Consider the following 27393-nt stretch of genomic DNA (forward strand, 5'->3'; position numbering starts at 1 on the left):
GTGCCACTGTGGTGCTGCTGTGCTGTGTCGTTCTTCTCTCTTCGATAGTCTAGCCTACTTGGATTGGGAGAACTATCTGAAGTAGGGAAAAGGGTGCAAACACATGAGAGCACTGGCACTAACACAACGATATGTGAGGTGGTAAACAAAGCAAAGGTCAAGGACTATTGAAAAAGGAATAAAGTTGTAAAGGTTTATTTGTTGATTTGTCATGTAGTATCTTGCATAGCCTTGCTGGGAAAGTTACTTATATAATAAATCCTTAATTTATCTATAAACTTAGCCACGGCGCTATCAATGAGCAAACGAGAGACAATTGGTTTTGAGCTGGTTTATACTGGTTGAAGTCAAAGAATCTTTGGTATTTGTTGAAGCTTCTTATCATTTGGTTTATAGGCGCATTATAGGAATGTGCAAATCTTGAGAACGTAGTTCTTAACAGCTTAAAAAATCAGCTGTTCTAGCGGGTCTGGGGAGAGTTTATGTCCCCGCTGATTAACTTCGCGACAGAAGTAGCCGCCTGTTATTGCCTGGCGTCTATGTTCTAAGGTTTGCAGACGAAGAAGCATGCTCCGTGACAAGTAATCTAATTGTTGTGATGATGGCCATTGTACTCGTGTTATTGTTATTCTGGAGAATCTTTTTTGTATGCTTTCTATCCTAGCCGTGCACACGTGACAGTATGGGGAGGAAAGAACTGAGTTCTACTCAAGTTAACTGAAAAAGGTAGTAGTAGTGGAAATGTTTAACAGGTTTTGGGTTATAATCGTTAAAGTTATCCATTGCTATTTCATTCTTTTTGTTACATATTTTAGACTTAAACATCTAGTAATGAACGTATAAATAATTATTGATCATGCTCTTTCGCCCAGGGTTCCACATGACGCCCAAGCTGAGCCGCATCTTCCCCGAGTCCTGCCTGCTGATCGTGGTCGGCGTCATCATCGGGGTGCTGCTGCGGTACGCCACCAACCTGCACGTATCACCGCTGACACCGAACACGTTCTTCTTCTACATGCTGCCGCCGATCATCCTCGACGCGGGCTACTTCATGCCGAACCGCATGTTCTTCGACAACATTGGCACCATCCTGCTGATGGCCGTGATCGGTACGATATTCAATATCGCCACCATCGGCGGTTCGCTGTGGGCCTGCGGTCAAACCGGCATCTTCGGCGTCGACCTGCCGTTCCTGCACATCTTCCTCTTCTCGTCGCTGATCGCGGCCGTCGATCCGGTGGCGGTGCTCGCCGTCTTCGAGGAGATTCACGTGAACGAGGTCCTCTACATCGTTGTGTTTGGTGAATCGCTCCTAAACGATGCTGTCACGGTACGTATATGCGCGAGGGAGACTGACAGGTTAGACATTTTGGTGACACTACTAACCTACCTTCTTCTGGGTTGTCCCATCCCCTCTCTTCCCTCCCCGCAGGTCGTTATGTATCACATGTTCGAGGTGTACAACGAGATTGGTGCTAGCGAAATCATCGCGGTCGATATCGTGTCGGGCATTGCGTCATTCTTTGTGGTCGCACTCGGCGGCACCATTATCGGTGAGTATCTGGCCATGTTCTTTTTCAAGAGTCTTGCAACAGTCAATACCCAGTGCCACGTGTCTTTAATGGTTGTTTGCGCTGGATTGTATATACCCCCCTTCTTCATTCTTCAGGTGTCATCTGGGGCTTCCTGACCGGGCTGGTGACACGGTTCACCGATCACGTGCGCGTCATCGAACCGATCTTCATCTTTGTGATGGCTTATCTGGCGTACTTGAATGCGGAAATTTTCCACATGAGCGGTATCTTGGCGTAAGTTTGAGCGTGTTTCTATGTCTAGAAGCAGTCGAGTTAATCGACACTGATTAATAATGGAGAGCGAAAAGCTGCTGCTACCGTCGTAATATGATCCACGTAATCCATTGTGGAGCATAGTGGTTTCATTTGTTCCTTTTCAAGAGTGCCAACTCGTTAGTACAGTGTGGCAAAGGATGAAGGGATGCATTTACGTAATGATAATAATGAGTTCATGTGTTGCATTTGATTGCATACAATTGCAACTGAGTACAATTTGCTACAAATTACAAGTTCCAAGGAAAACCTTGAACTCTTGAACACGTGTGCTGTACGGCCTTCTGCGTCCTTCCTTCTTCTACCGTTAGTTACTAACAATTATTCTATGTTCTTCCCACTTCCTTTCTCGTCGCTCGCAGTATTACCTTCTGTGGAATAACGATGAAAAACTACGTCGAGCAGAATGTGTCGCACAAATCACACACTACCATTAAGTATGCACTGAAAATGTTGTCCTCCTCGGCGGAAACGATCATCTTTATGTTCCTCGGTGTGGCCACTGTTAACAACAAACATGTGTGGAACACTTGGTTCGTTTTGCTGACAATAATCTTCTGTTCGGTGTATAGAATTTTAGGTACGTGTTGATAGAGGGTGGATGGGAGAACGTTACGTCACACTATACATTATTCTCCTTTTTTCTTTCTCCTTTACCAGGTGTTTTGATACTGTCAGCGTTAGCGAATCGTTTTAGAATACACAAGCTTACTAAAGTAGATCAATTTGTTATGTCTTATGGAGGTAAGGAATGCATCTCGAACACGTGCCTTAATAACCGAAGACTGTGTCCCATCGATATATACATACATTGCTTTCAAATCCCTATTTTTAGGCCTTCGTGGAGCCGTTGCGTTCGCTTTGGTGCTGCTGGTGGACGTGAATCACATTCCGCTGCAGCCAATGTTCTTGACGACGACGATTGCGGTCGTTTACTTTACCGTGTTCCTGCAGGGTATCACCATCAAACCGCTAGTCAAAATACTGAACGTGAAGCGCTCGAGCAAGCGGAAACCGACCATGAACGAGCGCATCCATGAGCGGGTAGGTGGTGGTACTGGTGGTGGTGTCAAAAACTTGTTCCACCGCAGGCACTATGCTGGCATGAATCTTACCATCTTACTTTTGGGTATTTCCGCTTTCCCCAGTTTATGGATCACATGATGGCCGGCATCGAGGATATCGTGGGCAAGACGGGCAACTACAATATACGCGATAAGTTTAAGAGATTCGACAATAGGTTCATTCGTCCATTATTGATCAAGAATTTACAGGTAACAGCCGATACGACGTGTGCTACATTATAAATGCATGGACACACTGTGGCGCGGTTCGCTCTTAATGCGTGCATGTTTCGATTTCTTTCTCTTCCCCCCCCCACCGCCAGGGTCCGGAGCCGAAGATTTTGGAAACCTACTCTAAGCTAACGATGCGCGACGCGATGGACTACATGCGGCGCAATCCATCCACCATCGGACAAATGTCTGGAACTGAATCAATGAGTGCATTATTTAGAAACTACACGTCCTACTTCGGCGGAAGGTGCGGCGCCACAATGCTCGGCACATGGTAACGGGAAACTAATTGATCGATGCATGCCCTCTCTCTTTCTCTTCTCTTCACACTCCACGTGTGTGCGTGTGTATACGTTGTTTTGTTTGATTTAATTTTCTTTTGATTATTTTGTTTCCCTCCCAACTCACTGTTACTGGTTTGGCACTCTCGCTGGCTGGAGACGTCCTGGCAGTGCTCAACAGCCGATTGGTATCGGATATCTTGGGGTTTTTTCTGTTTGTTTATCTTCTCCCCTGTACATGTTGAAGTACTGCGCTAAAGTGTGCTTTTTGCGTGTAACATTTGCTAGCTCGTAGTGTTTTGTCCCCACAGCAGCGCTCTGCCAGTAATAGCTCCGTTAAACCGCGTTCGAACCCAATTTTGCGGCAAATTGTGTAATATATTCACTGCATTTAAAGCATCAGTTTTCAAATTGCGCAGCAAAAGCACAGCAAATCAACAGTGCTGTGCTATAAACTGTACACTTGTGCAATGGCACGAACTGAGCTTTTCAGCTTATCTTAAGTACACGTTATCTTTAGTTTGAAGTACATGCATCTTTTTATTAGTTTCGTATTGTTGGTGTAGAGTGTGCCAGTGTTGATTGTTCCCTGCTAGGATCGTGTGGATCATTATTAACCTGTGCTTCTTTCAATCTATACCACGTTTCCCATCAATCCCGCGATTGCGTTCCACAGCCCTAGCTTTACGAACCTGGAAAATTCGACCCGCAACCTGGACATGCAGGAGCTGGACTACAATCCCTCGAAGAAAGACTTAACGGATGCCAAAATACATCATCTGCTGTCGGAAGAGCTTAAACCGTACCGCCGGGTGAGTAGATTGTGAATGGGTTTTTGTTTTCGATTGCGTACGCATGGAACAGACGGTTCCGACTTTCGTTTCGTAGCACCAAAGTCATTCCATGCACTTACCGGTCACTGCGTTGACTGTACTCCATCGCTCTTACCGCTCAAGGATGTCTATCAAAATTTTGCCTTATCATAATATTTTGCCCATACATAAAACGATTGGATGCAAATATAAACCCGCAGTGGGGTTTTTATTCGTTGCGACTTTGAGTATAGGGAGTTAAGGGAAGAATACATTTTAAAACACTGTCACAAAACACGTAGATGCTTGTTTTTTTCGTTATCATGCTAGTTTTGTACGTAAAACACGGACACAAAAAGATAATCTGCTAGGACTGCAACACAACCTGCAAAACCTGCGAACGTTCCAGCTAGAAGTTACTGCCCTCTTCTCTGCCACCCCAACCCCAATCCGTGTAGATATGCCGTCCCCACGACAGTACAGTTGGCACTTCATCCCCACTCATCCCTTATCCATTATTTGTGTTCTTCGTTTCATTCGATTCGATGCCGAATTGTGCATACCATATCCACACACATTACTCACCATTTGCGCACCCCTTTGGTAGATGTTTGAAAGCTCCAAAATTGGTCCGCGTATGCGTATGACAACAATTCACATAATGAAACTTTTTTTCTTTTCTTTTCTTTCCTATTCGTCGCCGTGTGTGTGCGTATTCAACAAAATGTGTTTCAAATCGCTTCCATATCTCGAACCAATTGTGCGCTTCTGTCTGAACAAACAAAACTCGATCAAACTCATTGCGCTACGCAATTTCGTACATTGTCAAATATTTATCTCCTACCATCATGTCGGTGTGGCGGCATCGGAATACAAAAATCAAACGAAACACTGTATTCGGCATCCGCCATATTTTACACCGCCATACATCGCTTCCATATTTGGGTGTTTCAACAACGCGCGAATACAACCATCATGCAATAAAACGCAAACCCGAATCATCGCCCGGTACTGAACGAATCAAACTTCCCGACCAATAAACTGTTTCCCGCTCCCCCCAAAAAAAAACCCCGAAACCTTACATCCACCGAACCCGGATCAAACGAACAAAACAACATGCATCGCAAATTTTCCCTTTTGCCATAAAAAAAAAAACAAAACAACACCAAACTTTGGGGGCAAACCATACTTGAAACGCTTCTACAATGATCGAAACATGCGCTCCAAACATTGCCATCATTATTGCCTTCTCATGCTAAAACCTCCTACTTGCGCAAACGCAAAACAAATCAAAACCAAAATCTTGAACTCGAAGGCTTCACTACATACGGTACGAAAACATTAAATGATCTCGTTTTATTTTTTTTTTTATTTCCTAACGTGCTAACTTTATGTTCACCTACTGCTACTGTTACTACTACTACTACTACTACTGCCCGTTATTGCTGTGTCTCGGTGCGCAATGCCCCGAACGATTTTGTTTTGTGGTTTTTGTCCCATTTAACTTTCACACTTTCATACATTTGTGTTGTATTTCTTTTTGCAATTTCAACCATACATTTCGTTACAAAACCATTCACATTTTCCCTGTGTTTACCGATTTTTTTGCGTTTCTGTTCCGGTGAGCGTCACTTCAAAACACTAATCTAGCCATTTTTCTCTGTACGTGTTTCTTTTTGTATCCTTCCGTGTATGTGACTGTGCGTGCTGCATACCTTTTTCTATGTGTTCTCTTCTGTATGTGTGTGTGTGTGTGTGTCTGTGTCTGTGTGTTGTGTGTACTCACTATTCCTAACACATAATCGCGTGAACGCGCTCTGGGCTTTGGATCCTGTACCACCCTGTACCCGATCTCGCACATCTTTCGGCGATGACCCTGAAGCAAGTGAAGGTGCGATCTGTTTTCATTGTTTCTTCAACCAAACTGTTATCCTTTTCTCTCTATACGATAAGATGTTTCATTTTTTCTTCTGCTATCTGTGTAGCTTCTAAAACTCCCAGATGTGCTTGTGTGTTTGCGTGATGTATTGCGCATTTTATGATTTATTTCTTGATTTTACATTACCTGTAAATACTTTATTGTAAAATATATTTGTATTTTATGTGTAATGGGATCCTTGCGCAACTGTTCATTTTTGCTTGCAATGTTCAAATTATCCTAGGATCCTAGGTTTATGTTTCTTTCTGTTATGAAACACAAGTTTCAATGAATGTAACATGTAGCACTTCTCTTCTTTTATTTCCCTCCAAATGAACTTTGAACTTGAAACTTTTAATGAACGTGTTTAGTTTGAAAACAAAGAACTCCGGGAATGTTTTCCAACAATTTTGTTCGGTGTGGAACAAAACAAATCCAGTCCCGTCTGCAAACAGTAGAACAAGTAGAGTAGTTAATTAAAAACTTCATCTTACATTTGTACATATCGTTTCATTTTCCATCTGGGCAAAACAGCTGGATAAAATGTTATATCATGTATAATTAAATTGTTCGCATACTCTTTAATGATTGTATTTTTTTTTGTCAAATTGTTAAATATTGTACAAATAGTGTACGTCCCCGTTGATGTTACAATTGGTACGGTTAGACACTGTAGCAGTGTTACGTTTGCCTTTAAGTCCCGTGCTTCTAACGGTTGTGTTTGTCTTTCGCTTATTTCGTGATAGCAGTGTGAAGGGGGGTCAAAGCAAAAAACTCACATATTATATATAGCCAAATGAAGCACTCTTGCCCTCACCCAAACCTGAACCCGAAAATAATGTTTTGGCATGTTTGTTCTGAAACGAAAAAATAAAAAAAAACTGCACTTTATAACAATCTAACACCTAATGGAAGACCTCGTGTAACGGGAAGAAGGAAAATCAACTAGCATTTTGATCGAAGTTCGCAAACAATACATTTCTGTTACATTACTTTTGCTCGAGATAATAGTACCTTGTGTCGTGTTCGTTTATGTACTGTCGTGTTTAAGCCATTTTTTCGAATGTCAGCTGTATTGAGCGAGATAGAGCCAGGAAACGGACAGTTTTCCTTAAGCGAACCGTTTACGGGCGGACGTTACTAACCGTTGTTCCGTTCTCCTTTCCGCAGCATCGAAGACTTAGCTACAGCCGGCACGCTGTTGACGATCGGGATCTATCAACACAGGTAATGAACGTGGACGCCGCCCAGATGGAGTTCGTATGCAGTGTGTTTAACGCTTTCTGTTTTTTCCACTCGTTTTAGGTCAACTATAAAATGCAGATGAACATACGCCGTATGATTAGTGAGAAGAAGCATCACAAGCGCAGCAAACGTGTGAAGGTATGGCATCCCATGCGGTTGGCCCGCACTGTTTGGATTTAATTCAACTCTTTCTTTTTTTGTTTTAATTCACAACCCATGGTGGGGTACCCAGGATGGCAAGCAGCAGAACCACGTCTCGTTCCCCGAGTTTGTGCAGAACGGATCCGCAAAACAGTTTGCGAACGGTACGAATGATATCGTTATGACTAATGATACAATTACGATTACTACCGACTACCACCATCCACCACCACCACAACCACTAGAACCACCACTAACCGATCAAGACAATCGCAAAAAAAGTAAACGAAAACATTCTCACAGTCTTAACAAGTACCGTAGATTAGAAATAGGTAAAAATGCAGCTCATTCCTATTATCGTAAGCGTATTTTTGGTCGTTGTTTTCTACGTTGTGTACTTTTCGATGTGTCTTGTTTGTTTTTCCTTACGATTTATCGTTGTCTCTCTTTCGCTCTCTCTCTCTCTGTTTCTGTGTCCTTATCGAAATCGAAATCTTTTTTTATGAATTATTTGTCTAATCATTTATCAATTTGATGTTTCTTGATAGTTTTCCGTTTTTTGTGCACTCTTTTATCTCTTTTATATTTCCTCTGTACTGTTGATGTATTTCTTTTCAATTTAATTTATTAGATACGTGTTTGTCACACAAAGAAGCACAAAATTATGCATTGATTCTTATAATTGGTGTTTTAAAATAATTAATATATTATTTTAAATTAAGTTTCTTAGCCAGATTGTGCTGTCTTCCGTAATAGTGCTCGTACTGTTTTGTCATATTTGATTGTATTGCAATTTATGCAAAAGTATGAGTAGTCTGTGTAGCTTTTTGGATATATGGAAACATTGCACGATTCGTAAGACCAAATTATAAACAACCCGCCGTACAGGGAGGAGCGTGGTGTAAGGATTTACTTTTTTTGTGATATATCTAACCCATTCATTCATCCACTCTCACTATCTCTCTTTCTTCAAATTGATGTATCTTATTTATACTGTCAACCAAAAAGACTCCTTTTGTTGGCTTAAATCCCTACCTAAGAGCACCTTCGGATCCATTTGCAATGGAAATTTCTAAATTTCACATACCATTCATCTCAGTTTCATCAGACTAAAACTAACTCACAATAGATTGGTCGTGCTTTCGTGTAGAAATTCATATGTTTCGCACTACTGCCGTGTGCCGTGCGCTGATTGTTGGCCGTGTTGTTTAAACGTGTCCTGGTTGTTTTGTTTCTACAGATTACATCAACGAAGTGCTGCACGAAGACAACGAGGATGAAGAAAGACAGGCGGCGGGACCGTCGGAAGACTGGGACGGAGGTGGCCTAACGTTTACCGCCAAGTCATCGCGTAAGTGTTCATTCACTCACATCCCTGTTGGGTTCACTCTGGTTCACTCTTTTCTTTTTACATGTCAAAGTTTGATTGTTACCGTGTGGTGAGATTCTTCTTATTGAAGGACGAAGATGTTGTCCTCTTATGCTACCGTCAGCAACATGTGTCTCTCTCTCTCTCTTCCTTCTCCTTTTGTTCGAGTACATGCGACTTATCGTGTGTAGTTTATAGCATCCGTTTTGTGTTTGTGTAAAATCTCTTCTCTATTACCGTTTCTGCTTGGTATCTTCTACTATTTACTATCTCTTCTCCTTTCTTCCCTGATCTTTCCTATTAGATTGTAATGCTGGACCTATTTTCTGTAAATTTCCGATTAGTTTTTTGTGTGTACTGATTAGTCTATTGGTTCTGACGGTAGGAAAACCGTGCCATTACAGGATTTTCCAGCGGTTTTCATAGTTGTGGGACTCTTCTTTGACTCTTTATTATGGGAAATGATCTTAATATGATGGAAATTGGACTCTATGGCACCCTTTTTGGACAGGCTGCTTGGAAATTGCTATTGGATTTATCCTTAAGTTACATTAAGTTCATTTCACACAACAAGGAGTCGTTAAAGTGTCCCACAGCTGTGAGAATTCCTGGAAAACCCTGTATTGTGGCTTTAGACGGAGCGGACCAATTCCGGCTAGGATTACTTTAGTTATGAATGAAACTAAGTTCAAATTGTTCGAACTACTACTTTGCCCACAGCTCGATTTGTATTTGCACGTGAGTTTCGTGTAGTGGTATTGGCAACTGGTTTTACGGAAGGGATATAGTTATGAAACTCTCCGATTTTATTTATTTCTTCTTAAAAAAAAGGATATTAAATTTTCTTAAAACAGTTCTTTACGCTTCAATTTTGATCAAGTGTCTCCCTTATCCGTGTCACGATGTTTGTGTGTTTTATTCTTTCGTTTGCTATTTCTATCTGTCTGTCTGTCTCTTCTTCTAGCCGAATCGCCGGCTGTAAGTGTAAAGCAATCGCTCACCGGCGGAGGCGACCGTGGTGCAAGTAAGCCAACCGCCACTTCTTCTACTACTACTACCGCTAACAACAACAACAACAGCTCGCTGATCGCACACATTACAAGCCTGCCCGGGTTTGATCCCACCAAGGCACGCATTGTGAAGCACTACACGAGCAAGTTTGCCTCCTCGTCCTCCGATCCTTCCACCTCGTGCCCGTCCGGCAATCACCCCACCACCCACAGTCACCCCGAGTCCCACAGTAAAGCCAATAGAAACACCCTCACACTCAACACGTACAACAACAACAGTAACTTCAGCATCAGTTCCGCCTCCGACCGGGAACGGATCACGCCGACGGCGGCCGAATCGTTCCTCCCCTGGCGCAGGGACCGATCCTATCAGACCTTCGGTATGTGTGTGTGTGTGTCCGGCCCGTACGCAATTTTGGCCTACCTACGCAACACTGCTGCCTCCCCCTTGGACCACCCCCTTCCCCCCTTCTGCCCCCCCTTACATATACACACAAACTTGTGTTTCTTATTTTTTTGTCTGCAAGTCTCTCTCTCTCTCTATATCTCTCTTGTGATCTCTCTCTCACGTTTGCAAGTTGCGCTGCAAGCTTTATCCCCTTGTATATCCTTTCGTTGTCATGTTTGATTGTTTGTTTGTTCTTTTGTTGTTGTACCAATATGATCTTTCGTTTGCTCGTTTTAAAAAGGAGAGCAAACCAACATCACAAGCGAATCGGAGCTGTTTCGGTTACTAATCTGTTGCGTAGCTGTGCGCGAGTTTTTGTTTCTTTTCAGTTTTCAGTTGTTTAAAGCATTCGGTTAATTTTCGGTTCGTCTTTACTATACCCCCACCCCCCACTGCCTCTCACTCCCCCTCGCATAGGCTGAAAAGTTTAGCTCCTTAGGAGACTGCAAGCAGAACGTTCGTTATTAGCTTTGTTTGTTTGTTGTACATTTTCATTCGAATGTGTAAGCGTTCGATCGTTCCGCTTGGAGCGGTCCGGTAAGTTTTGCGGAGTTGCTTGCTCCCCGTTGCGTTTGGTTGGTTCTCTAGTTACTACTTAGTGAAAACACTCGTATACACACACACACATACATTATTTGCATGACTGGTTGCAATTGTTACAAAATTACATTACTTTTGGTTTAGGTTTTTTTTTCTTCTTTTATTTTTATGATTATTGTCTACTTACATTCGGACTGACGCATTGTACAAACTCTTAACACTTTGCTACCCCAGCGATCAGATGTACTTAAAACCTTTTTTGCGGTCTCTCGTTTTGATGAGAAACAACAAAACACTCAACACATACACACACACACGCACACAGACAGACACTGCTAAGCAGCTCACGAGTGTGAGGAAAGCTCTCTAATATGCGGCTGCGGAACCATTGCGGAAACTAGCTCCGCAACAGCGGTCCCGACGGATGACACTGAACTCACTGTTGTATGTTGCTCAGCTCCGTTCACACACACGCACACACACTGTCCTATCTTCACCCATCACCCGTCACACCACCCATCGGACACGCGTCGTTTTGTGCGCTTCTATGCACCTATGCCACCTATACGATTGTTATAGAGTTGTTTCTGTATATTGTTTTCAGATTATTTATTTTTTTTTATTTCTTTAAGTTCATATCGATGTCGTCGTTGTTGTTGTTGTTGTTTTCTGTCGTTCTGGATGAAAATTCACTTTGCCTATAATTTCGTAGCGTTTCAGCATGGTGGGAACATTGTTCCAAATGCCGCCTTATTCTGTGCTATTTATTTCCATTGGAAACAGTTTTCTAGTATTTTTGTTTGTTTGTTTGTTGGAGTGTTTTTATTCTCTGTAGAGCCATTAGGCATTGAATGCATAAAAAAATCACATTAATCATGCGGTTTACTTCTCGTCTCTCTTTTTTTTAAATTCGCAAACATCCATTCAACAACACAGTTGACGAGAGAGGTGCGGCAAAGGAAGATAAGCGATTCTCGCGAGAGTCACGCTTTTTGGAGTGTAAGTATCATCCATGGTGCATAATCGTCCGTGTTCTGTTTTAAAATAACACTGTTCTTTTCTTCCCTCTCCCCCCCTCCTCCCTGTTTTTAGCGGAGCAACGTGTCGCTACGCCGACCGCGATCGAATCCGTCCTGCCCTGGAAGCGGGTGGACGAGAGTGACGATAATGGTGCTATCAAACAGAACGAATTCCCCTCGTGGGCTTCGAACAAGGAGTATCTAGCTTACAATTCACCAAGTGCAACATTTTTGGGTAAGTCTCGTGCGTTAGAATCGATTCTCCTCCTACTCCCCCACTCACCGGTAAAGGTCGTTCCCCGGTCGCTCCTCCCTTCGAGCTAGAAAGGTAATGAAAGAAGGTGTACCTTACACAACCAAGGAGCGGTTTTACTCCTTCCCGCCCTTTAATCTCTTTATCTAAATGCCCCTTCAATTGTTAGCGCACACAGCGTAGGTAAAAAAGAGGAAAATGGTTTGATAGCTCTCGCCAACACTCATGCCTCATGCTCCTCTACCGCCCCTTTCTTCCCAACAAATCGCATATATCCAACGCGACAGGGCGGTAGAATCCAATTTCACATTCGGCGCTTCCAGCTGCAGTTTGTAGATTTCATTGTACCCACCCGGAGAAAAAAAATAAGTTTTGTGTTTGCATGGCGTCCCCGAAGTGCGTTACATACGGCAGACTGTATGTAGAACCGTTTTCGTTATTTCTCAATTTTTGATTTCAATATTGTTTCGTTTGAATTTGTGTTGATTATTTAAGTATTTGTTTACCATATGCACTACCACATCTCTCCCAGTCTTCAAACAGACACAGTATTGGACAGCGGTCGATTACAATTTTTGTATCTCTATCATACAGTAGTAGTAGCTCATTTCACATTTTTAAACAAACCACCACAAAAACGCAAACAAACGCCAAACCTGCCACATGGTATGAAATTAAAAGAAATTGCCTTACATCGTTCCTCAAAAAAGCAAATGGAAGAGTATTTTGCTATTTTACTTTATGGCCTTAGATTGTTATTCAGCACATCGCTTTCTTGTTTGTGCCGCCCTATTTGTTTTGATCGAGTCGAGTTTAATTTACACCGATGCACCATCAACAGCACCGTGAGAAGCCGTTCTGTTAATGTCCTTTGTTTTCGTACTAGAGTTATTTCCCCCCACCACCAATGCGGAAACCTCAAGGTGTTTTTCTCCTTTTAGCTCTAATTCTAATCTGTATTTTCGCACTCTCAAACGACAACAATCTTCATCGTTTTTTGTCAGTACTTCCTATCGCTCTCTATCTCTCTATCAGACAATATATTGCTTCCATGTGTACCATGTGCGCTCATGTTTACGATCATTGCCGTTTTCTAAGTGTAATAATTGTGTAAATATAGAGGTACGTGCATGTGCGAATGAAATGATATCTCGATGTTAACAGGACCACGGCACCATCAGAGTGTACGTGGAAGTAGTACGCGCCTACTATCGCTACCGCCGCTTTCAAAACGATGTACTAACGCTGCTGTCTATAGCCTCATGAATCAATCGTTAGTCAAGTCTTCTACTATCGTTCTATCCCTCTCTTTCACTATATATTTCTGTATCTCCCTCTCTCTCTCTCTCTCTCTCTGTCTTTTGAATTTGCTTCGTATTCAAACGCACTGTCACGAATTTGCACTGGCGCGAGTGCAGTTTTTGTGTTTCATTGTTTCGGAGAAGTGTTTTTTCCGACAAGATTCCCAATTTTTCCAACTTGTTTTGAGCCGTGTTGGTTCATGTTTTTTTTTGTTGGTTAGTTGGATAATTTTGGCTCCTTGTCTTGTTGTTTTGTTTTTTTCTAATAGGGACGATTTGTCCTACAAACAGCCTCACTTTTCTTTGACCGAACCAATGCATTTGCATTTGAAAGATTCGTTCTTTGCCACAGCAAACTGTTGAAGTTGTTTCATCCGTTTCAAAAACAGAAAAAATGCTCCCTCTCACTTGCCCCCTCGAGTGATCTTCCTTTACATTTCCGTCGTTTTAGTTTAGTGTACTTTCTTCTCTAGATTCATATAATTTCTGCATCCCGCGCATTAGCTTGCACCTAACCGCATTTTTTTATCATCTATCCGTGCCTTTCCCCCGTATGGTTTCTCTTTCTCTCTTTACACGATGATCCACCAACCACCACCAACACCATCACCGCCACCACCACGATCAACTACAAAAACCGAAAAAAATACACACACACTCGCACACAAAAAAAATCCTCTGCAAACCATCAACACTGCTGCCGTTCGATGTGTGTGCCGCTGGTGTGACCGCTGGCAATATTTAATGGGGCAACTGGTGCGATCCTATTTGAACACGTTGCTCTGCTACCCGATGCTGCTCCTTATCCTGTTCAAATGTGCACCGCCTCGTGCGCCTCCAAATGTGTGCTGTGTTGTGCTGTGTTTGTGTGTGCGTGCGCCACTCTGTTGTTATGCCCAATCGTGAACACGCATGCGCGCGTGAACTTGCGCCACCAAAACGAAAACAAATGGGGGAAAAAACTCCACCCCAAACCTCACCTCCCCACCTACCCACACACATACACACACACACAGGTGGCTTAACGCAACCTAAACAGGCTAAGTCCGTAATAGGTCTGTTCCGGCGGGAGAGTTCCGGCTCCGGTGGGGTCGTCATCGGCGGCGTGACGGATTCCGAGACCTCGACCCCGGTGGCGGCGACGACACCGGTCGGCCGGATGGCGGCCGTCCCGAAGGACAAGCGGTCGGCCTCGATCGCCGGCTACATCACGATCGATGGCGGCGACACGGCCGGCAACCCGATGCTGGATCCGCTCGGCATTTCCCGGGCGGGGCCGCACGCGACCGCCTTCCCGGTTACCGCCAGCCATCGGCGCAACAACCGCCGTGGCTCGATGCTGGAGCTAAGCGGGTAAGTGTTTGGATGTGCTTTTTTTCTCTTTCTACTATTAATCCTCCCTGCCCTCCCCCGTTCCCCCTTTGTATTGTCCCCACCCTTTCTACTCTATATGCAAATTTTTCCTCTTTTTATGAGCGCCTTTAATGTGCGACTTGGAACCAATTTCAGAGATTATTTTTGGGTTCTACTATTTAACCCATTTTAATTGGCACTATTTGAATTTTGATTTATTTTAAATTTTGTACCCCGAAATTATACGTTTGTTATAAAAAGCGGTAAGAAAATGTATCGCCAATAGCCAAAAAAAGGCCCCAACAAACGCCCACCTCAATGGAAATTGGGTTGACCTTTTTTAAGTAATTTTCTTTCCAATTCTTCCATAGAACAAAAAAAAACATTTAAATTTGCTTTGCATGTCTTTTTAAATTTAGATGAAACAGATAAAAAAACATATCTGAGCGTGTTGTTCAGTAAGTTTGTGACTGTTGATTTTAATCCATCTCTTTACTCAAGTATGGCTGTGATTGTGCGATCGCGCGCGCCCCGTCGTGTGTGTGCGTGTGTGTTTGTGTTCGTCTGACTAGTATGTATGTGCGAATGTGTGTATGTGTGTTTGTATGTGTTATGTTTAGCACAGTAGAATAATTCTAACCTATCTCTATGTTAAGCTTAGTATGTTAGTATGAGTATATCTTAACAATATATAACACAATACACAGCATCCTCACTACTACATTCAACATTTAACTGGATTAACACACACACATACACAAATTAATTAGAACACAATCTCCTAACACACATACGCAGGGAGACGAAACAAAAGTATCTTATAATGTAGCATTAAACATAATTACTCCTAAAAAAACACATAACACACACACACATACTCTGTAACACATCCCACAAGCCTAAACTAACAATCACACAAAAAACTCCGCCCACTGGGAAGGTCTCGAAAAACAATCAACCGAGCTGTTAACAACAACCCACAACGCTCACACCTCACCTCACAATAACCCTTAGTCCACACACACACACACCCACCCAACGATCCCTTCGATCCTATTGGAAACCTGAAACGAACGACGAACGATCTTTATTCTTTCCATTTGTACTACAAGTGTCTGTGGAGCAGTTTTACCACCACCCCTATACTATACTACTTCCATTGTTTCCTTTTGCTGCACTTTTGACACTTTTAGTTTGTGTTGTTGTTGTTTTTCTTCTCACAATTATTTACTTTTGATGCAGTTGTCTCGCAGTTTGTGAGATGGTTGAGTTTTCTTTTGTTATTTCAACTTTTGTTTGACTTAACAAAGACTTTGTTGTTTTTGTATATATTATTGTTGTTGTGCGAAGTGAATAATGTGTGAAGGAGGGTTTAACACCATCCCAGTTTGGTTGGGGGTTGTGGGTGCATCGTGGTGCAAGCGGAAAGGACAGCAAAAACAGCGAAGAAAAGAAAGAAAAAAAAGAGAGCTCACTCTCTCGCTCTCGCTCTGTCTCTCCGTCTCTCCTTCTTCTTCAGTGGAACCGTTTTCAACTGTTGTTTCTCTTTCTTTCTTTCTTTCTTTTTCTACCAATTTCTTTCTTCTAGATAATGTGGCCTTAGCAAACAGTTTTCATCGGTAAATGTGTGCTCCTTTCTCAAAAAAAAAAATCAAACCCTCGATTTGGCTATGTTCTTCTAGCACTATTCGGAAAGCACCCAAAATTTCAATTTTGCTTTGCATTTTTTGGTCTTTTTTTCTTTACTTCTTCTACGTTTTGTCGCTTTGCCGTGCGCCACGATAGAGCCCTGTGGTGCTCAGTTCTTTTGTCACTGCTGAATGCACATTTTGTAGGACACTTCTTTTTCTTTTTTTGAAGGAATTTAAGATTGTAGCAAGGGGAGAAGTACTTCTTTACTGAAAGTTTTGCTGAACTGTTGTTACTAGAGGCAATTTCTTATGCTTTAGTCACGCAGATTTGTGTGTGTTTCTTTTGAAAGTGTTGGATTTCCAATACGTTTTGTAAAAATGATTAAATGAGTTTAGTTTTTTATGCTGCAAACTTGTAGCCTGTTTTTTCCACTTCCAATTTGCTAACGTCATTCACAGAGCTTTGTTGTTATTTTTTTAGACTTAATACCGCTTGTTGGGAATTTTGTAAAACCTTTTCTACACACGTAGAACACGCTGTACCGCCTTCCTGCTTCTTCTAGTTGTGTATTCTTGTCCAGCCGTTGTGCAACGCGTGTCCGTTCCTATTTTCCTGGGTGACTTAACAACAACTGTCGTTCTGTATTCTCTTTCCACATATGCTGTGTCTGTCCGTGCTTGTTGTGCGCTTTTACCCGTTTACCGTCAATGCGTCTCTCTCGCTGGCTCGATCGATCGTTCAGCTGTGTCGTCGCTTGATTGTGCTTTGCACAACCCTGCTCCAGCATCCCCTTTGATGAACAGCAACGAATATTTCCCTATGTTTTCCCTTCTCCCCAGCATGATGAAGCGAGGAAAATTATGGAAGAGAAAAATGTGAACTTGTAACACAATGTGCGAGACAAAGTAAAACAATTGAAAAGTATAAAAGCGTCAATGTTTTAAATTGAACAGTTGAAACAATTGAAAAGTACAAAAGCGTTAATGTTTTAAATTGGCAAATTTGTTACAAAATTGCCATAGAGAGAATATGAATAGAAATATAAAAAGAAACAGTGTTTGTTTTCATAAAGTTTTCTCGTTCCATTTTAGAATGGAGATATCGTTACTTGAAATAATAAAATAAATAAACAGGATCGATTACAAAAAGAAAAAAAAAACAAAACAAAGCACATAGATAAAAACAAAACAAAAAAAACATACATACATCACTTAAACCACTGACTACTACGCACAACACGGTGCGTAAAATGCAAAACAGAAAAAACATACATAAAACATAACACAAAGGAATAGAACAGAGAAACAAAAAACAAAACATTGTGACAAAGGCAATCAAGTACAAAATTGCGGATGCCAAGTTCCTGGCCTTCTCATCACACGCCATCATAGCAAAAAAAATTGCGACACAAAACCACCACAAACCCTCTTACAGACATGCATGCGTCGCCAGTCCCCTGGCGTTTGTTGTTACTGCGTGTACGTGTGCGTATGTGTGTGTGTGTGCGTGTGCGTGCCAATTCTTTTTTTCGTTGCTGTTTAAACATGTCCGTTGTTGTTACCACCCCCTCTCACGCAGGCTGCTAGTGCCCGGACGACGGCCAAGCCGGTACACCCTAGAGCCCTTCCCAGCTCCACCACTCGAGACGGACGACGAAAAACCGACGCAATCCCAGTAGTGTTGTAAAACGAGAGAGAGAGAGAGCGAGAGAGAGAGAGGGAGAGCACGTACTCAAGCATAAAAGCATAGCTGAAGAGTGTTGTAATAGTGTACAAGAGAGTACGAAACACAATGCCGGCAAACTGCTTCCTTCTTTCTCCCGGACGGACTATTGCAACGATCCTACGACGATCACTTAGGGTTCCTTTTCCCTCTTATAAACCCCATTCCCCATACTTCCCACATCGCCCCAAAAAATGGGAACGAGTAACGCTCCTCCACCTTCTCCCTCACAATGAGACGCATGAGACGCACCAACGCTGCCAACGGGACGCAACCGACGGACGGATGGTCGTCGCACAAACGAAACGAAGGCACCGGCCCGGCCCCGGACCAAAACACGCGCGCGGGATTTCCCAGATGGTTTTTGCATGCCAACGGTGGCCACTTCCACCTCCTTCCCCCTTCACCACCCCCCCTCATTCCTGTCCCCTTCGATGGTGTACATTATCAGCCACGGGTGGTGAACACGCTTCACGGTGTGATCGCGGGTGTGATCAGATATGTGACACGGTCGGTTTAGTTACTGTTATTGTTTCGCTCAGCTCTACACGCTCGCTCTGCATGATATGCTGCATGTTGTTTGTGTTGTGATGGTGAGGTGTGGTGTTGTGGAAGTTATGATTTAGAAACGTAGTTAGTGGCAATTTAGCATTTGTTTTTGTATTATTATTATGTAGCAGAGGGAGATGTTGATAGGTTTGTAGTGCCAAAAGAGATGTATTAGCAAGCTTACCTGTGTAGTTTGTAGCCAGTGCTTTGAGAACACTTTAGAGAACTTTAGTGAGATAGAAACAAAAACTTGTAGCAAAAAAAAAGTACGAAAACAGTATCAATCCACATGCCAAGATGGTAATTTCGCAAACCCGAGCGGGGTGCGCAAACTAGCGCGTCTAGTCTAAGGCGCGAAGCCAGCCTACGTCACTTAGTGTAGCCATTACTATTATTATTATTATGATTATTATTAACGAACTTATCTTAGCGCTAGCAAACGGCAGCAGCAGCAGCAGCTCCCCCTTTCTTTCCGCCCCATATAACCCGCAAAGGGCCCCGCTCCGCTCTTCACGCTCTTCTTACCGATGCCAATTTCCGTTTCTTTTCCTTCTCACCACCAGGTACAATACGACCGATTTTGACTTTAGCCTTGTGTCCCATCGTCGTTTGTCGATGAAATGCTGGTATTTAACAAAAGAACAATCTAAACAACCATTTTCTTTTTCTTTGCCATCTCTTTTTCACTCTCTCGTTCCTTGTTAGTTTCTAACCACGTTCTGCTTAGAGAAGCATCATTGCATCTTCTACTCAACTAGTGCATCCTCAACAAAAAACCACATACACACAGAGTTATTCCTAAAACACAGTGGCAAATTCGCCTAGGCTAGCGTGTGTCACTACTTTTCCTTTTGACCTGCTACTATTACTCTCTGTTTTAGTAAATAAAATTAAAAAAAAAACTTGCTTTCTTTCAAACAAGGAACCACTTAACAACTAATTTTTTTGCAAAACCTAGCTACTTAATCGGCAAACGACAAACCAACCAATCGCTCCCGTACTTAACATTCCACCTCAATGGATGGGCTGACCAGTATAGTGACTTTAGTGACTGGCCCCAGGCCCGTTCATTGATGAATGAGGAAAGCAAAGAACCATTCGGTCCACAGTATTTTACACCAACACGATCGTATATCTCCTCCAACCCGATAGGGAGGAATCGGGTTCTATCTCACAAACCTAATTCCCATTGAAGCATATAGTATTGTTACTGCTAGCATTATTGTGTAGCGCTGTTAGAGTCGTTTAGCATTTATTTCTCCCTGTTTTTCCCTCTAATCATTCTTTAACTGCATGCATTTTATTGGCTAAACTGTCAAACGCTTTCGCAACACGTGTGTTTACTTCCTTAATATGTAGTGTAGTGCGTAAAACCCGTTCTCATTGCTGTAGCTATTATGGCCTACTACGAGCTTGCTACGTGTGCAGGGGGTTTTGCGCATACGAGCTAAGAGCGCAAGAACAGCGCGCTTACAGGGCACGTGGTAATCCTTCTGGAGGCTAAATAGGCTTAATGTAAAGTTGTGCCTTACGGTGTTGAGCGTATGAGCGGAAGAAGACTCTTAATAACATGGTCGGTAGATATTAAGGCGGTACAACTGTAAGCTTGCATTAGAGACGCACTATTCGGGGAGGCTTCTCCGCCATCAAATCTACTTTGGGAGAGTAAAGCGGTAAAGCGGCACTGTTTCTTGCCAGAAGGTGTCCCCAATTAGTTGTGTTTGGATGTTGGGAGTAAGCTGGACTTTTGCCTAATCTAATCTTACGGTGGAATAGCTAGTAATCTTCTAACTTTAGAACTATCCGTAACGATCGTTAAATATATATAATATATATAACCACAAACTGTATATGTGTGTGTGCGTGTGTGTGTATGTAGAATCAAATGGATTGCTTTAGTGGAAACCCGTTATTTGGTATACTAGTAAACTAGTTTAACGGTGTTGCGGTGATGAAAGAAAATAGAAAGGCGCGTAAATGCAGTCTCCCGGTGTAGAAAACAAAAATGGGTGAAATATTCGTGCTGTGCTGTTTTCCTTCATCTTCATCTGGGTTTCATTTGAACAACACTCACACACATGCATATGTTTTGCTTTGCCAGCGTACCTATAGTGTGTACGCTTTGTATAGGAAACGGGTTCATTCTCATCTTGGCTCAGGGTTTAGGTGTTATTCAGTGTAATTGGTTTTACATTTCATAGCTCATTGGCATGTCAGCTTTTGTAAGGTAGCGCAAAACCACACAACCCTTTCTTCCTACGGTGTAGTTAGATATCTGTGATGGGTTATTTTATGTACTAACTGTGTAAAATTATCTAAATGTGCATTTTTACTAATTTTTCCTTAACATCATCATTGTATAACATGTTTAAAATCACAATTTACGCTCTAAATAATCAAACTGTCCTATATGAAATAATATTACCATCTAACCATCTTTGCTGTATAAATTTGCCAAATAAACACGTGTTTCGAGAGAAAGACTGGGCGTCTCCATTGCGAATGTCATAGATTTTTTTTAATTTTGGTAAACTTATTCACCGAGTAGACATATGTAAAAAAATGCTTGTCATCATTTTCGCACTTTCCTATTGAATAAGAAAAAAAAAACTAATTGCATCACATCTACTAACGGGAATTACTCGCAGCATTGGTTTAACTTTCTTGTGTTTACAAATTGCAGCAGTAGAATAGATTGCTTGTAGCAAAGTAGAACCAAATGTGTGTAAAATCCGTTACAGCTTGATCTTGCTAGTGTCATAGTACAATGTGCCATCCTTGTAGTAGAAAAAAACGCATTTCTCTTACTACCTCAACGTTCCCATTCGGTGGTAGTCAATTTCCGTTACTAGGCGTTACGTTGCGTTACATTCTGTTGCGTTCGTTGTTATATAGTTTCCATTCTGAGTTTAAGTGCCGAGGTGTTGGTTACTTAGTTGTTCGCTTGGCGGCGTCATTCATCGGGTGCTTGGCATCACCAATGCACAAAGAAAAGGGGAAACACCAACGTTGAAAGCCCCATTATTCCGCCTGCGTTACGCCTGCAGTAGTGCATAATTTACACCGTAGTGTGTATTGTTTCCTCGTTCCTTTATCGTAGCTTATCGGCCTTATAGACTCTCTCTTTCTTATATTCTGCGCTCCAGTGAACTGTAAACATAAACTATTCACACCGGTGGCATCAACACTTGCCATTGAAACCACACTGCATATCACTGTTAGCTCCACTCGTTCACTTGTTCGCTACGTAGACGCGCGCATCGACGCTGTGTATAAATTCAACTGTTGTCATATACGTATTTTGTTTCTTTTTCTCTTCCTCTCTCTCTCTCTCTTTCTCTCTTTCTCTCCCTACCCTGCAACGTTTTTTTTAAATCTCGTTCAATCCAATTTGTTTGCGTACTTTTGCTCCTTTTGGATTCTGTTGTTGTTCCCAAATCCCATTTTTTGTTGTTGAATGAATCTTCCCATTTCATCTGAAACTTTCAACAATCCCTCAACACCCACCAAATGATCCGTACCAACCCATCCCGCCTTTACACACACACCAGCGAGGCAATCCCAGAAGAAAACTACACCAAATCCCTGCCCGAGCGAGACAAGTACGGAGCCCGCCGAGCACCAGCTCTAATCAAAGCGTCATCCACCAACACGCCCAAATCGGCCGGCCGACGGTCCGTCGGCGGCGGCCCCGTAAACCCCCAAACCACGGCCCTGCTTTCCGCCAGCTCCACCGACTCGGACGAGGACGATGAGGAGGAGGGCAGTGGCGACCGTCACCGGGCCGATGACGCGACGCGCCGGCTAAATGGCGCGGGAAACAACGACGATGAGGACGACGAGGACGACGACGAGGACGACGACGATGAGGACGAAGACTGTGCGGACGAGCAGCACCCCATATGAGAAATATTCATCTAGGGTAGTCGCGCTCGCACTATCGTGGTAATACATCTGTCTGTCCGCCGGGAAGCACCTGGCGGCGGCATCACTGGTTGGCCGACCAAGCAAAATGCGGCCGCAAACAACGCACAACACAAGCAACCGTGATTCGGAGGGCAGTTTTGCAATCCCAGCAACCTGTTTAGCGCTTCTTCCAACCAAACTTCCGCATTCGAGCAGTACCCGATGCCTTAGCGTGCGAGTGAGAGAGAGAGAGAGAGCGAGAGAGAGGGAGAGCACAGTGTACGGGCAATGAGTAGGCCGTTACCGTTACTTTGTTACCGGCGGTTACACGTGTCGGGTGTGTAACGCTAGCGTGTGATGCAGCGTGTAACGCTTCACGTTCTCGTAGCCTCAATTAAACCTGGTGTGTCGTGCACCGCACAGATAGCATATCCGAAAAGGTAGCAAAGGAGGCGTGTCCTAATGACCGTGAACGCTGGAGTGTTCGTTCACTTATGAGCTACTACTACTACTACTAATAGTACTACTACTACTACTACAACTACTATCTACTTGATCGTTGCGTTACGTTTGCAGAAAGTATTCGAAATCATTCCGTTTGCGTTCAGTGGGAAGCGTTAAGTGTTAAGCAAGAGCGTTACTAGCGAACGCTCTGTACTGTCAAAAAGTGAACCAAGCTGTACCCAGTCGTACTTAGTAGTTTGCAGGCAAAGTAAGAACGATAGAGAGAAGGTGATAGGAAAAAAGAGGAACTGTGAGAAAGGAATAGTTTATTTTGTGGGAGTAGAAATTTTAAAAGACGACAAAACAATCGATCGTTAGTTTGTAATGTAGTGAAAACCAAAACGAGGGGGAAAGTATAAACGATTAATTTTACATAATTTACACAATCGTGTGCTAGTTTCATTGACGCAAGGGCATGGAACATTTTGCTTCCTTTCCCATACAAAATACACACACACACACACACACACACACACAAATTTGGTGCTATAACAACGTGCAAGAAATAGATCGATCTACTTGCTACATTCAATGGTTAGAGACAGATAGGTATGTGTATGGTTACATATTTGGCAGAGGATTTACTAGACGCACCTAGCGCGTACCTAGTGGCAGCTTCACATCCTCTACCGAAATCGCGCGGGGCTTTAGTTTTGAACAGTGTAGTGTTTGGGTAGAAATTCAACTCAAATTTTGCACCTTTTCTTTCGTCGATAAGTAAGAAGAGACTCCCGCACCACCATCCACATCGAAAGATCAACTCCGATAGGCCACCAAACTATGTTACGTTAGACAATTTCAATGTAGGGATAATTTTTAACTACACGCAGCCTCTATCGAAATGGTGGAAGCTGATTAAGGTCTCTTAGTGTCTAAAGAGCATACTAAGAGAAGAAACATAGTAAAAAAAAAAGATCAGTTACCAGCATCCGTCTGGCGCAGTACGTCCAAACTATCTACCGTGTTTCGATGGATACGTTTAGATGCTAGACAGATAGAACATACCTTGTGGAGCTGCACAAACACAGCCAACCAACTATCAGATGCAATGCTTTGACGCTTTGCTTCCAAAGTAGTAAATATCTAATTTCAATGTTCACAGTTTCTGGCCTCTGTTTTGCCTTGATTTTTTAATTCTTTAAAGCACAAGAATTTCTTTCAATGAGGAAGAGAGGCTCAAAACGCGCGAACAAAACACTTAAAACCCAATAGGAGATATTAAATCAAGTTCTTATACCTTGCAACAGTTACTTAAACCGGTGATCCTTTGCTCCCATGCTGATATGGATGGATGGCACAAATACGCTATGATTTAGTTAGCTTACCGAATAAAGAAGAATTGTATTTAGTTATTGAATTGTAGCATTATGTAGACCAATGACAAAAACAAAGAAAACACACACACAAAAACATAAAGAAGGTATTATTACTCAACAGTATCGGGGTGTAACAGTTTAGGTATAACTGAGGTTATTTTTGGACAGTAGAAGGGTAGCAGGCGTGTGGGAGAGGGCGCGCCTCGAAAGCAGTAAGATACACACACACAAAAGTGCAGTTACGTGTGTTACGGTAAGCTGCCTACTAGTAGGAGTACAGTTGGTGGAAATTAAGAAGTGTGTTACGAACGTTACGACCATTACGCGTCATGTTTACCAGTTGGTACAACCAAGATACTTAATTATGCCATTTCTGTGCATTATCGTAACGCGTTTGCTGTTTGCTTCTTCGGTATTATGCTATTCTTTTTTGAGCAATTTTTTTGTCTATAGATTTTTCTGAAAAGATGGATATTATTATGATTTCCGTTTTAAATTCCGCATTCTAAGGTGCATTATTCCATTATGTTTGTCAAAGTTACTCGTTACTTTAAATCTTTAAAATTTAAATACTACAAGGGAAACTAAACTGGGCAATTTATTTCACCTGGTACGGGCTTTAAGCAGCGGCATCTTGGATTAAAAGTGGGAAAATTCAAGTGATGGCCAACAAAAACAAAAACAAACAATTACACACTGTCTGTCCAATCCAAGATGGCAGCGACGTTACGCGGGCGTTACATTGGGGCGTTACCGGCCATTACATGTCAGAGTGAACTGCGGATAGCATAAAACCAATACATCGTTGATAATAATAGCAGCAACCTTAACGACTGTAGGTCAACTAAACATTTTACAGCAACAGCCTGTACACGCGTACAAGTGTGAATAAAATAATAAAAATAAACAAGCAAGAGTAAAACGCAACACATTTCTCTCCCCACCCCCTCCCTATTCTGGCGTAACCGGGAGTGCTTTTTTGTCCGCAGTGACACAACCCCCCGACCCAGGTGATCCTCACCTACACACACACATACACGACACCTAAACCCCCCAATCTTAGGCAAACCTTTTCCCCCCGTTGTTCGCAAGCAGCAGTAGAATATGCAGCAGAGCATCTGCACCATTACCGACATAAAATGGGAAAAGAAGCAAAAAGGTATGAAGGGGGATGATGCGTATGTGTGTGTGTGTGAGAGAGAGAGAGAGAGAGAGAGAGAGAGAGAGAGAGAGAGAGAGAGAGAGAGAGAGAGATTGAAACGAAATAAGGAATGTGAGTGTAGAAGCCGCGCTTATCAGAAAGCCCACCAGCAGAGAGGAGTGGTATACTTTTAAAACGAAACTGTACTTAAGGTGATACATTTGGCTAAAAACTAAGCAAGCACAAAGCGGGGGAGGGTGGTATTGGGAAGAAAAAGGATACAATAGCCTGTTTGTGAAACTAACTCAATCAATAATTGCAATTGTAATTTGAATGAGGATATGTTAAAACAATACAAAGAAGGAACGAAAAAGTAACACACAAATAGACAAACAAACTCAAAACTTCTACACAACCAGCGAGATAAAGCAGATTAAGGACAGTCGATTGTTTGGTACGACAGTTTCCGCTGGTGGTACTGTATTTAAAATAAAAGGGAAATGCAAAGGGTAGAGAAATAAAACGAACAATACCGTACGGGTTAATAACAGCAGGATGGCTGGTAGTTAAATAAAACCAGAAAAATAAACGAAACCTAATGGATCAAGAATAGATAACAGAACGAGAGAGAGAGAAGAAGATAGAAAGAGTATAGGCAATCTACTAAGTGGGAAAGGCGAAGGGCAAACAATGTAAGTATGTAATTGAACGTGGCACGTGTGGCAGAGAGGCAGACGGGATGTGTATAATAAACTCGAAGAAGGAGAAGAAGAGAATTGAAAACGAATCGTTCGTACGTGTGTGTTACATTTTCGGTCGAGAAATAGGAAATAAATGAGGTAAGTATATTAGAATAAAAAAAGACTACTATTACAGGATTTCCCGTGGAGTTTTGGTTTGTTTCTCGAAATGTTTTGGATTTGTCCCACGATGTATTTTTAAATCATTTTTGATTTATAAGCGTCGTTTCAATAACATTTTTGAAACCAATGCTTTGTAAAAAAAGCGAAAAACGCTTAATAAATTCTAGGACAGTTAGTAAATAATTTTGGGAAACATACAATAATTGAATGGGAACCAACTCGAAGCACCAGTTCCGACACACCGAAAACCCACCTTAACGAAAACGAAATGACAGCCTAAAAAAATGCTTTTTAATGTCAACAATAACAGTGGAAAGTTTACCTCAATTTTGGTAAGAAAATTTAAGAAAAAAAAAATCACTAGAATTTGTGTTAAATTGTTGTTTTCCGATGTAGAACGAAACAAACAGCAAATTTCGTCGGTTAGTCGACGGTTAGTCGGCGGGTTAGTCGACTGAAAAAAAGAAGCGTTACGAGGCGTTACATTTCATCGTTACACATTTCGGTGTGTCTGAGCCTTGGCAAAAATTTCTTTAGTTTGTATCGAGATTTACTTGTTTTTGTTTTAATAATTACTTAAATATTCATCATTTCAATAGATTGATATAATAGAAATGTTCTAAAAGCTCACAAATTAACGTGTTTGTCAAACTAAGCAAACGAATTTAACAGTTTTGCACAGCTTGACAAGCCGCCACTGATTAAACCGGCATCATATTTTAAATCTCTATTTTCTTTCATGCAAAAGTCCATGGAATCATAAACGTAACGCAACAAGTTAATGTGTTCGCATTTTAATATTTATTCATTTTGTCTGTGTTGTTTGATGATGTTGATAATGATAAAAATTAACGATCGGCCCTCCCCATACATCCCCACAATATATTTCGGTTGTTTGCATTACTATTAGAGTTTGTGTTTTCGGTTC

At 42.2% G+C, this 27393-nt stretch overlaps 1 protein-coding gene across 13 annotated transcripts in view; it reads left to right on the forward strand.

The window, feature by feature from the left end:
• Window positions 1-26389, forward strand: part of LOC120900884 (sodium/hydrogen exchanger 3) — a 56375-nt gene extending 29986 nt beyond the window's left edge. For 5 of the 13 annotated variants that reach the window (XM_040308456.1, XM_040308457.1, XM_040308460.1 and 2 more), the window contains exons 4-23: window positions 873-1330; window positions 1433-1553; window positions 1670-1808; window positions 2210-2427; window positions 2508-2591; window positions 2683-2891; window positions 2996-3121; window positions 3235-3416; window positions 4100-4235; window positions 5551-5565; window positions 6118-6126; window positions 7324-7380; window positions 7459-7536; window positions 7631-7703; window positions 8780-8890; window positions 9873-9932; window positions 11843-11905; window positions 11999-12160; window positions 14496-14832; window positions 22287-26389. In XM_040308456.1, the coding sequence (XP_040164390.1) occupies window positions 873-1330; window positions 1433-1553; window positions 1670-1808; window positions 2210-2427; window positions 2508-2591; window positions 2683-2891; window positions 2996-3121; window positions 3235-3416; window positions 4100-4235; window positions 5551-5565; window positions 6118-6126; window positions 7324-7380; window positions 7459-7536; window positions 7631-7703; window positions 8780-8890; window positions 9873-9932; window positions 11843-11905; window positions 11999-12160; window positions 14496-14832; window positions 22287-22641 (2993 nt within the window). In that variant the 3' untranslated portion in view covers window positions 22642-26389. Of the gene's footprint in view, window positions 1-872; window positions 1331-1432; window positions 1554-1669; window positions 1809-2209; window positions 2428-2507; window positions 2592-2682; window positions 2892-2995; window positions 3122-3234; window positions 3417-4099; window positions 4236-5550; window positions 5566-6117; window positions 6127-7323; window positions 7381-7458; window positions 7537-7630; window positions 7704-8779; window positions 8891-9872; window positions 9933-11842; window positions 11906-11998; window positions 12161-14495; window positions 14833-18042; window positions 20586-22286 lie in introns of those variants that run through there. The other 8 variants (XM_040308464.1, XM_040308468.1, XM_040308462.1 and 5 more) reach the window with 8 other exon arrangements.
• The last annotated feature ends 1004 nt before the right edge of the window (window positions 26390-27393 follow it).

This window comes from Anopheles arabiensis, chromosome 3 (genome assembly GCF_016920715.1).
Source record: "Anopheles arabiensis isolate DONGOLA chromosome 3, AaraD3, whole genome shotgun sequence".
NCBI lineage: Eukaryota > Metazoa > Arthropoda > Insecta > Diptera > Culicidae > Anopheles > Anopheles arabiensis.